Here is a 12288-nt window from a genome sequence, read left to right as displayed (position 1 = left end):
GACGCATACCGAGCTGTGGACATGAGCGGCCGCTCACAACATGACAGTCAGCGTGATACATGATGGACGATCCGTGGGGCTCACCCTGGGCAGCGCCAGACACGGACAAGGACCAAAAACAACTTTCGCCGATCAAGTCCGACATTGCTTTGCCGCCACGGGCCTTCCTCTCCGCCTCCAGCTCTCCCCGAATACCTGCTGCGCCAGAACAGCCACCCTGGGGAGGTGACGAAGACGGTTTCGGGGAATGGGCGACAGCTTCTGAGACGCCCCCAGCGCATTCCATTTGGGCCGGGGCCTGGGGAGGTTCGAGTCCAAATCTAGCCGCCACACCACGAGAAGATTTCCTCAGCAAGGCCAGCCCGATTGCGTGGCCTGTCAGCGTAGCCACGCCAAAACCAAGAAATGACTCCGCATTTCGACAGCCATCTCCAGACCCGTGGGCTAGCGGATTCTCTTCCCGGAGACCTTCGAATGAGGCTGCCTCCACCCCTCGTCTGGTTGTCGAAGCCGCATCACCCGTCGAAGCCCCACCTGACCTGTTGGGGAAGGATGGCTTGGTGATTGAAGAAGGCAGAGTGTGGGATAAGACAAACGCGGTTGATACGTCCGAGCAGAGCCCTACTGAACCGCACCAATCGAATACCGTCAACCCCAAGCATATTGCCGAAGACGAGCTTGAGGAACAGCCCGCGTCAGCTTCTGACAGCCACGTGCGCGTTAGTGTCGATTTGGCAGCACAGAACCGCGATTATCAGTCGTCGACGCCCTCTAACGACAAAACAGACCAGGAGGAGGAGCGCCAGGCGTCGCCGGGTACGTCCGACGATGAGGAACCCAAGACACTACGACCGATATCTAGAAAACTCTCGGGGAAAGTTCAAGAGCTTGTCGTCAAATTTGATGGACTTGCCAGGGCAGCTAGCGAGGAACGCGAGCCTATTCAAAGGGCGCGTAGCAGGAGTCCCCTAAGAGTGGCCGCCGGCGAGAGCTCAAGTGAGCCCAGCGACTTCGGGGACTTCGAGGAGACTGACCAAACCGAATCTCTACCTGTCGCTGAACCCTCAGTGGCAGAAACCCCACCAGAACTTCCACAAGTGCTCAACACAGCCCCCGCTGCATTGTCGTCACCTCCACCCGACAAGACCTCGACCCCATCTCCAATCGCCAAGTTTGGTCCTCTGGATTTTCCTGTGGACCTAGTTTCACTTTCCGAGCTGTTTATGGCTCCGACAGAGCCCGTCAAGACAAGTATCGTGGAATTTGAGTTACCGGATCACATCATAAGCGACAGTTTTGCTAAGATCTCGGAGCGCAAAACCTGGTATCGCATTTCCCGGTTAGGGTCATCTCGGAGACACAATGCTGGAGACGACGACAATTACAGGAGGGTTGCCTGGCCCTCATCAAGCGTTCATCATGATACCATCAAGATTGTCCGCCGTTGGATGGAGGAAGACTCCATTGCAGGGCGTGTTGCACTTGGCGGCGGGATATCCAAGACGCAAAAGAATATGTTTGGATGGGATTCATCCGCAGAGCCCGTTGCCCTGGACGCTGTGTTTGGGAAGAAGAGAGCTTCGCACTCGAGAGCCTCGTCACTCCAATCACTTCCCACCGCCGGCCTCAAAGGGATCGACGGTCCTGCGAGGTCTCCGCTGCAAGGCCCCACACATCGCGCATCAGGTAGCGCTGGGCCAGCTGCTGCTTCATTTGGTTGGGACAGCAGCTTACCTGCTCCCTCAGCCCAAACTGATGAGGTGAACATGGAAGCAAAGCCTCCCGATGGGACTGCGGCGTTCTCGGCTCCCGTTGCTCCTACATCACAAACAAAGACTTCGGATAGGCCTCCTGTCTCACCCAAGCTAGAGACCACCACTGGAAGTACGGTTCCTCGATCCCATGGTAACATGGTTGACCGCGGCGACGGCGACGATGAATGGGGCGAAATGGTTACTTCGCCTGTGGCGTCCCAGCATGCCACAGACGGCTCATCCTTGCAAGCACCGGTCGCTGTCCCGGTTTCTGCAGCACCCGTCTCGCAAGAGCTACGACCAGTTGCGCAAGTCATAGAGGATCCCTGGGGAAAGGCTGATTTCTCGGTATTCGGGTCGGATCATGCAGAGTCATCCCCCTCTACCGCCAAACTCCAACGCACGCCGGCTAAGGGTCCAACAACTGCCTCTGAATTGGCGCCGGCGAGCTCCATGCCGCCACCAATACCTGCTAGGCCCTACCCATCATCGACGCCAGTGAGACCAACGAGGTCACTAGTCAGCAATGCGCAGGACGCACATGATGAAACCGCGCAACGCATCATTGCGAGTCTTCCAGACCTTTCTTACATGCTTCGTTAAGTGTACGAGCGACTGCTAGCGAGCAATGTACTATCATGAACATGGCGCTGTTTTCGTATATCTTTTCGTTTTCCGGTGCACGGTATCGGCGCTGAGGTACCCCGGCATGATCACCGTCTACACAGCCAGAACAACGGCGGTGGGAGGGCTAGTTATGACTGCGCGACGTCAATCGCCGACGCTCCAAACGTTTGAGAGTTGCCCTATATCAAGTTAATCTCTGTCATAGGGACGCCACGGAATCTGCGTAAGCATTCTTGCCCATCCATTATACCGTGGACGTAGGCGTGGCCGATGTAGGTGAAGTTGCGGCCCCTGCAGTTGCGGCCCCTGCTCCGCAGCACGAAAGCAACTTCTCCCCCAGGGATAATCCAAATCTCATCCCCATGCTCCATCGACTCTGGACCCTTGCCGACCCATCCTTCCTCGGTCATGAACAGTCTCATCCGCCGGAGCCCATACCCTCCCACTGCAACGGCAGCCATCCCAATATGTCCTGTCCCAGGCTGTTGATTAAGGGCCGGTAAAGGCTCCGAGGCATCCACGCCCGCAGCGCTCGGCGATCGAACACGGGCAACCATGCCTGCGAGATGATTTCTGTGGGCCTGGGCGTACTGGTTTACGTTAGAGAGCAGCTCTCGTCCCCCAACGTCGACAAACTCGTGGAAAAGCCGCTCCTGCTCCTGGGTGTATGTGTTGGTCTTGCGGAACACCTTGCCGGCGGCCATGGCATCATACAACCACAGCATGGCCCGCTCCTTGTGGGATTCCGGAATGGGAAAGCTGGGGTCGGTTTCCGAGTCGGTCAAGATCGCTATCGAGGTCCAGATTGCGTCGAATGCATTCTCTTGCGAGCCATATGGCGTTTCAGGGCTTGTGGCAATAGCGCCGAGCATGGCGACAATACCGGGGAGGGAGTACCGCTCGGCAGCTTCTGTGCTGGTCTCGCCGCATCGTTTCACTCGGTCGAAGCGATATCCCCACACGCGCATCCGTCGCTGCTTCTCGAACACTTCTAGCCCCTTGCTCGCCTCCAGGCCCCTGGAGACATTGAAACACTCGACGGACTGGAAATAGTCCCACATGCTCGGCGGTTCCAGACGGCAGCGCAGGTCGGGAACCCAAGACGGTAGCTCCTTGACCTTTTCCCCATCGCGCCGCATCCTGGGCCGCTGGCTCCTCGACGCGGCGTCCTCCACAAAGGTCAGGAAATTCACCTCCTTCGTCCTCTGCATCACCTCGCACCAGAACCGCAGATACAACTTGTCGAACGACTTCGAAAATCTCCACTTGGCGAGCTGCTCCCGCTGGCAGAGGCCCAGGTGCGCGTAGATCTTGTCTCTCTCGTCCCAGCACACGTACAGGTTGCGATTCAGCGACAGGACCAGCCGCCCAAACTTTTGCTTGATCCAGTCGGCGCCGTTCTCCACGTACATGTCCCGCCACCACGCCATCGTGTGCGGCAAGTTCGGCGCCAGCCAGTCCCCATTCTTCACCTCGTTCCGAACCGGCGGTGGCCTGCCCCGCCGGGTCATGGCTGCATCCCCAAAGGTGGTGAGCCCGCCGGACGCGAGCCGGACCTCCTCCCACGTCATGACCTGCTGTCCACACACGACGACGGGGTCCTGCTTCGCGGCCATGACTTCCTGCCACACCCACAGCCGCAGCCAGTAGGCACGCTGGGATATGATGTCCCGCACAGCCATCCACGAATCGGGTTTGATAGCGTGGATTAGCGGCAGATCCGCCTTCTCCGCCCGCTCTCCGTCGCGCAGCTCCTCGAGACGGGCCTCGACAGCGGCCATGCTATCGCCAAGCTCCTGGCGCATCGTTGCCACGACGACTCGAAGTTCTGCTGCCACCCCGCCGTCGCCGCTGTCCGTCTCATCCGGGCCCAGCCAGATGATGACGCGCGAGGCGCTCGCGTAAATCTTGTGCATCATTCTAATCTGGTGGGCCTTCTCGGACTCTTTGTCCTGGTTGATGCAGATGGCGTCGACCCAGATGGCCGCGAGGGTGCTTCTGAGGGTGGCGATGCCGTGGAGGTGGACGAGCGCGTCGTGAAGATTCTGGCCGATGAGGAGCAGGCGTCCGTCGCAACGGATCTCTTTCTGCGGCGGCGTGGGGTTGACGACTCGGCCGAACGGGTCGCCCCATGTGTAGGAGAGACAGTCATACTGTTCTGCATCGGGCGATGCTATCTCGCGGAGCGTGCAGATGAGGTTTGTTGGGGTGACATCCAGCACGGTGAGCAGTCGGATGTTGGAAGCTGGATTTTCGAGGCGTTTATATACGTAGGGTTTAAGTCCGGGTGTTGTTGTCTTGGAAGGCGGATGATGCCTAAGTGCTGTGCAGCACCACACCCAAATATCTAGGTCCCTCATCCTCCTGGATCAAGGCGCCTTTGAGGATTCTCGCTCATCCTTTACGGCCGTCCCAAAAACGAGCGGCTGATAGCAGTGTCGTGGCATGGCTTAGGGCTGAAACCCCCAGGTCTCGAGACTGGACGCCACGTGCAAGGACCTCATGACGCGAATGAGGCATCAACGCCTCCAGCCGGCCAGCTCGAACCCGTTCAAATCAAGCGCCAATGAAGTAGATCTCAAAGGCTCCGACATCATGGCGTCGTCGGCCACTGCTGGGTCGTGCAAAGGATTCAACGCGAGCGGGTTGCCACTGGAAATGAGTCTTCCCTCGCGAGCTACAGCACGCCAAGCTAAAACGCGCCCTTGTCTCTTTCAAACCCCCTGGGTATCCACTTCTCCTGGATTTTTAGGCTTGAGTCGCCCCTGACTCGCTTGGCACCGGTTCGGAGTCGCGAGAAGAGCGAAACCTTCCGACCAATACTTATGACGTCTCCTCGGCCACGGCCCATCCTCTCCACGAAATGCGAAATGCCGGTGCACGATGCCGGCAGGTCGAAGCCTCCGCATCCCCGCATTGGGGGGTGGGACTCCGTACACCAAGATGACGGAGCCGGCCTTGCAGAATTCGGGCGGATGTTGCGGACTCGCCGGGACGTATCACAGAGCCCAGATTTCCATGCCGACCCCGGCTGCCGGGGGCTAGCTCGTGGCACGAGGCTGAGTTCAGCAACAAGATCTGCTCTCACGCTTGGTCTCGCCGACTGCTAACCAGTCAGACTCACGAGGAAGGTGAAGTGGGGACCCCAGTGTGTCATGGAATGGCGGACGGATGCAGCTGATTTCAATATATATCGCCGGTACCCAAGGTTTGTCTTGTCTCCAATGCCCAATGTTTTGCCCTCTTGTGTGCTGCGACCTGACAGAAGATGGCCATCGTTACATTCCTCCTCTCGCCATGGGCGCCAGCCGCCCTCCTGGTCGCTGCTGTGGCCTACTACGCATACCCATATCTCGTGACCTACCGACACTTGCGATGGATCCCGGGGCCGTTCCCTGCCCAATTCACAAACTGGTGGCTTTTGCTGGTGTGTCGCCGAGGCAATCGATACGAGACCGTCGACAAGCTGCACAAGAATCTGGGTCCCGTTGTGCGCATCCAACCCAACCATGTAAGCCTCTGCGATGACGAGGCCATTCAGGTTGTCTATGGCCATGGCAATGGATTCCTAAAAGCGTGAGTACATCCAGTGAAGCAAGATGCGGCACGGCACTGATGTTCATTCCCAGGGACTTCTATGATGCTTTCGTCAGCATCCAAAGAGGCTTGTTCAACACAAGAGATCGCGCCGAGCACTCACGCAAGCGCAAGATTGTTTCGCACACCTTTTCTGTCAAGTCGGTTGCCCAGTTCGAGCCCTACATCCATAGCAATCTCGAGCTCTTCGTCCGGCAGCTGGACAGTTTGATTTCGCGCTCCAACAACCCCGATGGCGCTGCCTATGTCGACTGCCTGAACTGGTTCAACTACCTCGCCTTCGATGTCATCGGTGACCTCGCTTTCGGTGCGCCGTTTGGCATGCTCTCATCCGGCGCCGACATGGCCGAGGTTCGCTCTTCTCCTGACAGCCCGCCCATCTACGCCCCAGCGATCGAGATTCTCAACCGTCGCGGTGAAGTGTCCGCCACCCTGGGCATCCTCCCTCAGCTCAAGCCCTACGCCAAGTACTTCCCGGACCCCTTCTTTAGCAAGGGCCTGCAAGCAGTTGAGAACCTCGCGGGCATCGCCATCGCGCGCGTCAAGGCCCGCCTGGAGAACCCGCCTCCGGCCCAGCGCAAGGACCTCCTTCAACGGCTGATTGAAGGCCGCGACGAGAAGGGCGAGCCCCTTGGCCGGCAGGAGCTCACGGCCGAGGCGCTGACGCAGCTCATCGCCGGCAGCGACACAACCTCCAACTCGTCGTGCGCCCTCCTCTTCCACGCTGTGCGCACCCCGGGCGTGATCCAAAAGCTCCAGACAGAGCTCGACGCCGCCATCCCCGCCGATTTGGACGTGCCAACCTTCGACATGGTCCGCGACCTGCCGTACCTCTCGGCCGTCGTTAACGAGACGCTCCGCTTCCACTCCACCTCGGGCATCGGCCTGCCTAGACAGGTGCCCCCTGACAGCAAGGGGCTGCACTATAAGGGCCATTACTTCCCGCCCGGCACCGTTCTCAGCGTGCCGACGTACTCGATCCATCACTCCAAGGAGATCTGGGGCCCGGATGCGGATGTGTTTCGGCCTGAGCGGTGGGAGAGCTTGACGCCGAGGCAGAAGAACGCGTTTATCCCGTTTAGCTACGGGCCGAGGGCATGTGTGGGGAGGAATGTGGCGGAGATGGAGATGAAGTTGATTGTGGCGACCTGGGCGAGGCGGTATGAAGTGGTTTTGAGGCAGAACCACATGGATACCAGGGAGGGCTTCTTGAGGAAGCCGTTGGGTTTGGAGATTGGGCTAAGGAGGAGACACTGAGGGGAGTGAATATGTGGTCCTGGGGGCGGCGGCGCAAAATGGTGGCCACACGAGCTCACCTGCGGAGACCATCAGCCCGGAGGAACTCAAACTTTTTCGTTCTGGAAGCACATGAACTCACCGTCTTTTTTAGGACTGATTTCTGTCGTGGGCCGCCCAATTGATCATAGCCTGGTGTGATTCCAATCGTTCTCTAGACAACAGCGATATTGTTCTCACGGCTTCATCCTGTCGCTGATGACCTTTTGTCAGTACTGAGCGAATGCCTTCGACTTGTGCCTATTTTCAGCATGGTTTTCACCGTCAAGGAGTTCGTGGGTTCTGGGCACTGCTTTGGCGATGGTATTGCCCCGTTTCCGGTGGCGAAATTCGTGTAGCGTGTCTGTGTTTTCGGCCTGAGAATTCATGAATCGTGGCAGTTTGCAGTGAGTAGTGGAGGGACAAGCCAAGGGTGCTCGCCCTGTCCTTGAGAGAGACCGAGCTCACAACCACTTTGCGACCGAGTGATAAGTCCGTGTTAATGGCGACGAGAGTCGGACTCAGCCTTTGCAACGGCACGCTTCCGGCACGCTTCCGGCCCACTTCCCAAGCTGCCAAAGCACATGTAGCACACCCGATCACCGTCCACCGTCCGTTCCAGGCCAAGAGTGAGGTAGTACGAGGCCTTGGCCACCGGACTGACGTTTGTCGGGTTGAAGTCCGTTTCTGGAGAGGGCAAATACGGCGTAGTCGGCACTGTGCCTGGGCAGTACTCGTCGTCCTTTTTCCTTGCACTCCCGGCATTTCGGTATTGTCTTTCGCCTGCGGCCGGCTGTGCCCGAGGACGATGTCCGGCGAGTGGCGGGTTGTGCAAAATCGCTGTGGTTAGTACCCAAAATGCGAGCGCTTTCTGGGCGATATTCGTAACGGTCCGGGAAGTACTGCGCCAGCTCTCGGACTGTGGTGAGTTTCCGCGTCGGCTTCTGATATTTTGCGGTCACTTTCGGGGAGACCATGGCTTTCGCGGCGCGGCTGTCGTAAATCATGGCTCCGTTATAAACTAGCGGCAAAGCCACACTTGAACCTGGCCCAGTTGATGTCGACACCGTTACGGGTTGTGGTCCGTCTAGGGCATGGACAGGAGCTTTGGGAGCGGTGGATTGTGTTGGAACCTGCAGGGCGATGACCGCTGAGATATGCGCTGGAAGAAGCTATTCCCAGTCAAAGCAGTGGATTGAATTTTTAAGGTGGTAAAAGTGATTGATTGACCATGCTGTTGATGGGCATGGGAGAGGACTAAGTATGTAAGGAAGAGGGGTTGCAGTGCTGGCACCAATCAACCACCGAGGTCCGTTGAATGCAGCCATCAAGGCGGCTTCGTTCCGACAGATTGATCCGTGGCGTAACCGTCAACATCTGCGGATGTCTTCCTATCAATCGACATTGGGAAAGTTGTTGGGTTCCAACAGTTCCAGCTCTCCCCAGATCCTTGTGCCGCTGACCATCCTCCGGTTTGTTGCTCCCCGTTCGTTACAACCTTTGTTGGTAGTGTCGTGATTGACGGTGCGGGTATCTCACTAGGATGGGGTTGACTGCTATTGCTGGCCTCCAGGACAGCATTCGGGACTCCTTTGACGGAATCTGTGGACGGCTTCTTGGAACGAGTCGAACGGCACTCGGGCGCAGCCTCATCTGTGGGTACTGTTTTATGTACCCCCAGCACCTCTACGGCCGCCGGTGTTGTGGTTGACGCTCGGGATATCCCATCATGATGAATTTGATTGCTGGTGTTCTCCACAGCGGCACCAGGAACCTTATTGACGGGAGTGATCGACGTTTCTTTGAAACAAGTCGAATGAACCTCAGACGTATCATTATTTGCGGGTGCTGTGCTATGGACTTCCAGTGGGAGGCGTGCTAGGTTAGCTGTCAAAGCAAAATCTCTGGCGTTGCAGACTGCGGCTGCTGACTCAGCTGCCCCGGCCCAACGCTTGCCCGATGTTCTGCCGGACGAGATCCCGTTCGCGTTCCCGAGCCGGGGCCGCCTCTGTAACGACTCCAAACGGCGCCGGCGACGGAGGCCGGAAGGCGTCGCCCATTCTACTTCGTTCACCCCCATCGAGTCCTCTAGAACACGTTCCGCGCATTCGCGATGGAGATGCATTTTCAGCGCCAGGATCCCGTCCCCTGTTCGCAGGGCGCCAAGACGGCGAGGCAAGCAGCAGCGTTGCATCTGGCGTCAATGACCGAGGCTGAAAGCTGATTGGCCGGCGAGAGAGCGGGATTGGCACGGTCGTCTCACCTGGAGTCAACATATTCTTCGACCCTGCCAAAGACCATGACTAAAACATCATTCTCAACTACCATCCGCACCATCGCCAACAACCGATAAACTTGCAGCTATGAACGAGTCGCTGCAGCGGGGCGACCAGAGTTAGCTTGCGGGGCCCGAGATCGACAAAGCCCACGAGCTGGCCAATACCCTCACACTCAACCGGTTGAAGTCGAAACTCAAGAGCGATCCAACAGCAGACTTAGCGCTGACCCTGAAGCAGCAGGCGAACTCGTATTCACAGCTTCGAGGGACGCTTGAACACGCTGCGCAGAAGAAGGTTGCAGCGAAAGGCCAACAGCCCCGAGCAGCGCAGCAAACTGAGCAGAGGCAGCCGGAAGGAAGCACAACTGGTACGAGCCCCAGAGACGCGCAATGGCAGGACTTTCTCGTGAAACCGCCCATTCAAATCACCCATGATCTCGACCAGAGTGTCATGCAACTGGTTGGCTTGAATGATCACGACTGCCGCCCGGGCGCCGATCCTCACAAAACAGGCGAGTTGGCCGCCGGCATTAACAAGGCGATCAAAAACGGTCAAGTACTCTGGGCATTGCACGGCACCGTTGTCATCGGCCTCGGAGAGTCGGTGGTTATAAAGATCGGTTCTTCGCTTGATCCCGACGAGGTGGAGAATCTGAGATACATCAACACCCACGCCCCAGGAGTCCCTGCACCGTCGTATCTGGGCTGCCTGACAGCGAGGCAAAAGACTTACGTCTTTGTGTCCCGGGCTGATGGCGTCACGCTCGAGTCTCTGTGGCCAGGCCTCTCTACGGAGCACAAGATCTCGATAAGAAACCAGCTCAACGACATATTCCGTGCACTCCGCGATAGACCGTACGCGCAAGATCCGCATCAGGGCGACAAGCCAAGATTTGGCGGGTTCACATCCGCGATCTGCAAGGACATGAGAAGACAGCAACGCCTGAGTGAGCGCGCGATTGAGACTGAAGCGCAATTCAACGATTTCCTGTGTCACCAACCTGGGAGATCTGCCACTGCCTGGATAGCCATGATCCGGTCTGCGATGAGAGACGACCACCGGCTCGTGATGACACATGGCGATCTACATCCAAGAAACATCATGGTCAAGTGGGAAGCCGACGGAAGGGGCAGCGCGCCTGACCAAACTGAGAGCAAGATCCGAGTCACCGCGCTCTTGGATTGGGAACTGAGCGGCTGGTATCCGGAGCATTGGGAGTTTGTCAAAGCTCTCTCTACAATCAACGCGCATGGGAAACTGTTCGACTGGCTTGAATACCTTCCAACAGACGCCATTGGGTCATGGCCAGTTGAATATTCCATTGATACACTCCTTGACCGGTGGCTAGGATGAAACGGTGAAAGCGGGCAGGCGGTCACTGTCAAACACCAACTTTGGCGCGCAGCAAGGTTTCGTTGCTCGAGGAATCTGGACCAACCGCCGACGGGGCGTTTGCAGAGTGAGGCTCAATCCATGAATTCCAGCGCTTATTTGTCACGAAGCGGCTATACAGTACACTATCCTGTGCAGTGCCCCTCTCTGTTCTCACAAGACTTCCATTCTTAAGTGCCAAAATCCGTTACGTTCTTAGGCCGCCAGCTCTCACAGTCTCGCCTTGACGAATTTCCAGTCCTCCTTTTACCTGGTCAAATTCAACTTCGCCTTCCACACGACCACATCAAGCTCGCCGTCACGCCGCGTCATTCAGAAACCAGCCATGACCAACTTCGGACCTATCCATGTCGTAGAGCCTCGCGCTCCGCACACCCACACAATCATTCTCCTTCACGGCCGCGGCAGTACTGGCGAAGAATTCGCCGAGGAACTCTTTGAGTCCAAGCTCTCCACCGGCAAGACACTACAAGAACACCTCGGGTCCTGGCGCTGGGTCTTCCCGTCGTCTGCTGAGCTGTGGAGCACGATGTTTGAGGAAGACATGCCGGCGTGGTTTGAGGCGCACTCCCTGACGGACCCCACGGCAAGGCAAGACTTGCAGATGGCTGGGATCAGGGACTCGGTGCGCTACCTGACCCGACTGCTTGGGGCAGAGGTTGACAGGCTGGGCGGTGCCTCTGGCAAGGTGGTGCTGGGGGGGATCAGCCAGGGAGGTGCTATCGGGCTGTGGTCTTTGCTCTGTGCGGGTGCCGACGGCTCAGCCGGACGTCTGGGGGGATTTGTTGGGGCGAGCACTTGGCTCCCGTTCGCTGACGAGCTTGACCGGCACCTTGGCCAGGAGGCTCAGGCGCAGCAAGACACCATCCGGGCTGACGCCAGAGAGGCTGACTCTGATGCTTTCGTGGAGGAGATGGCTGGCGCAACACGGAGGACGCTACAGGAACCGAGTGCTTCCCAGCATGGCTTGTTGTCGGTTCCAGTGTTCCTAGGCCATGGAACTGACGATGCTTATGTGGATGTCAGTTTGGGGCGGCGGGCGGCTATTGTTCTGGGTAGAATTGGCCTGAACGTTGAATGGCGCGAGTATTCAGGGGCAGAGCAAGAAGGACACTGGATAAAGGAACCGGAGGAGCTGGACGATATCGTGCGGTTTCTGGAGTCGATGTCGGCCGCCTAGTGCGAATATATTATTATTATTATTCCTACACCGCTGTGCCCTAGGGCGTACCGGACCTTCAACAACTTACTATACAGGAAAACCGCGCCCTCGTGGGCCGGGTGAAAAACCCATATCGACAATCAAGGAAACGATCAGTGTGCGATCCTGCAAATACAAAGTGGGAAGGCCTCTTGGCCTTCGA

General features: G+C 57.7%; 6 protein-coding genes across 6 annotated transcripts; 4 read left to right on the top strand and 2 right to left on the bottom strand.

Moving 5' to 3' along the window:
* Positions 1–62: 62 nt before the first annotated feature.
* Positions 63–2357, top strand: N657DRAFT_583047 (uncharacterized protein; the record flags this gene model as incomplete). The annotated part of the gene is made up of 2 exons (XM_062789649.1): positions 63–1798; positions 1886–2357. 2 exons carry the CDS (start codon positions 63–65, stop codon positions 2355–2357), a joined length of 2208 nt encoding a protein of 735 aa, XP_062642547.1.
* On the bottom strand, positions 2312–5021 carry N657DRAFT_650963 (uncharacterized protein). Its single transcript, XM_062794068.1, has one exon. The coding sequence runs from the start codon at positions 4739–4741 to the stop codon at positions 2561–2563; it is 2181 nt and encodes a 726-aa protein (XP_062642546.1). The 5' UTR covers positions 4742–5021; the 3' UTR covers positions 2312–2560.
* A 628-nt stretch (positions 5022–5649) lies between these two features.
* Positions 5650–7235, top strand: N657DRAFT_659427 (cytochrome P450; the record flags this gene model as incomplete). The annotated part of the gene is made up of 2 exons (XM_062794984.1): positions 5650–5957; positions 6011–7235. The coding sequence occupies 2 exons, from the start codon at positions 5650–5652 to the stop codon at positions 7233–7235; spliced, it is 1533 nt and encodes a 510-aa protein (XP_062642545.1).
* A 146-nt stretch (positions 7236–7381) lies between these two features.
* Positions 7382–8299, bottom strand: N657DRAFT_327823 (uncharacterized protein). Its single transcript, XM_062786844.1, has 2 exons — positions 7537–8299; positions 7382–7463 (listed from the first exon to the last, which is right to left on the bottom strand). Exon 1 carries the CDS (start codon positions 8016–8018, stop codon positions 7539–7541), a length of 480 nt encoding a protein of 159 aa, XP_062642544.1. The 5' UTR covers positions 8019–8299; the 3' UTR covers positions 7382–7463; positions 7537–7538.
* Positions 8300–9366: 1067 nt separating this feature from the next.
* On the top strand, positions 9367–10885 carry N657DRAFT_659426 (kinase-like protein; the record flags this gene model as incomplete). The annotated part of the gene is made up of 3 exons (XM_062794983.1): positions 9367–9396; positions 9653–9899; positions 10044–10885. The coding sequence occupies 3 exons, from the start codon at positions 9367–9369 to the stop codon at positions 10883–10885; spliced, it is 1119 nt and encodes a 372-aa protein (XP_062642543.1).
* A 364-nt stretch (positions 10886–11249) lies between these two features.
* N657DRAFT_659425 (alpha/beta-hydrolase) lies at positions 11250–12104 on the top strand (the record flags this gene model as incomplete). The annotated part of the gene is made up of 1 exon (XM_062794982.1): positions 11250–12104. The coding sequence occupies one exon, from the start codon at positions 11250–11252 to the stop codon at positions 12102–12104; it is 855 nt and encodes a 284-aa protein (XP_062642542.1).
* Positions 12105–12288: the final 184 nt, after the last annotated feature.

The sequence above is a fragment of the Parathielavia appendiculata genome, assembly GCF_033297405.1.
Source record: "Parathielavia appendiculata strain CBS 731.68 unplaced genomic scaffold N657scaffold_38, whole genome shotgun sequence".
Taxonomy (NCBI): domain Eukaryota; kingdom Fungi; phylum Ascomycota; class Sordariomycetes; order Sordariales; family Chaetomiaceae; genus Parathielavia; species Parathielavia appendiculata.
The sequence above is the reverse complement of the archived record's forward strand: the minus strand, read 5'-3'. Positions and strand labels throughout refer to the sequence as shown.

Excerpts from the sequence above, each read along its gene's own strand:
- N657DRAFT_650963 (XM_062794068.1), bottom strand. The coding sequence starts at position 4,741 with ATGAGGGACCTAGATATTTGGGTGTGGTGCTGCACAGCACTTAGGCAT.
- N657DRAFT_327823 (XM_062786844.1), bottom strand. The coding sequence starts at position 8,018 with ATGCCGGGAGTGCAAGGAAAAAGGACGACGAGTACTGCCCAGGCACAG.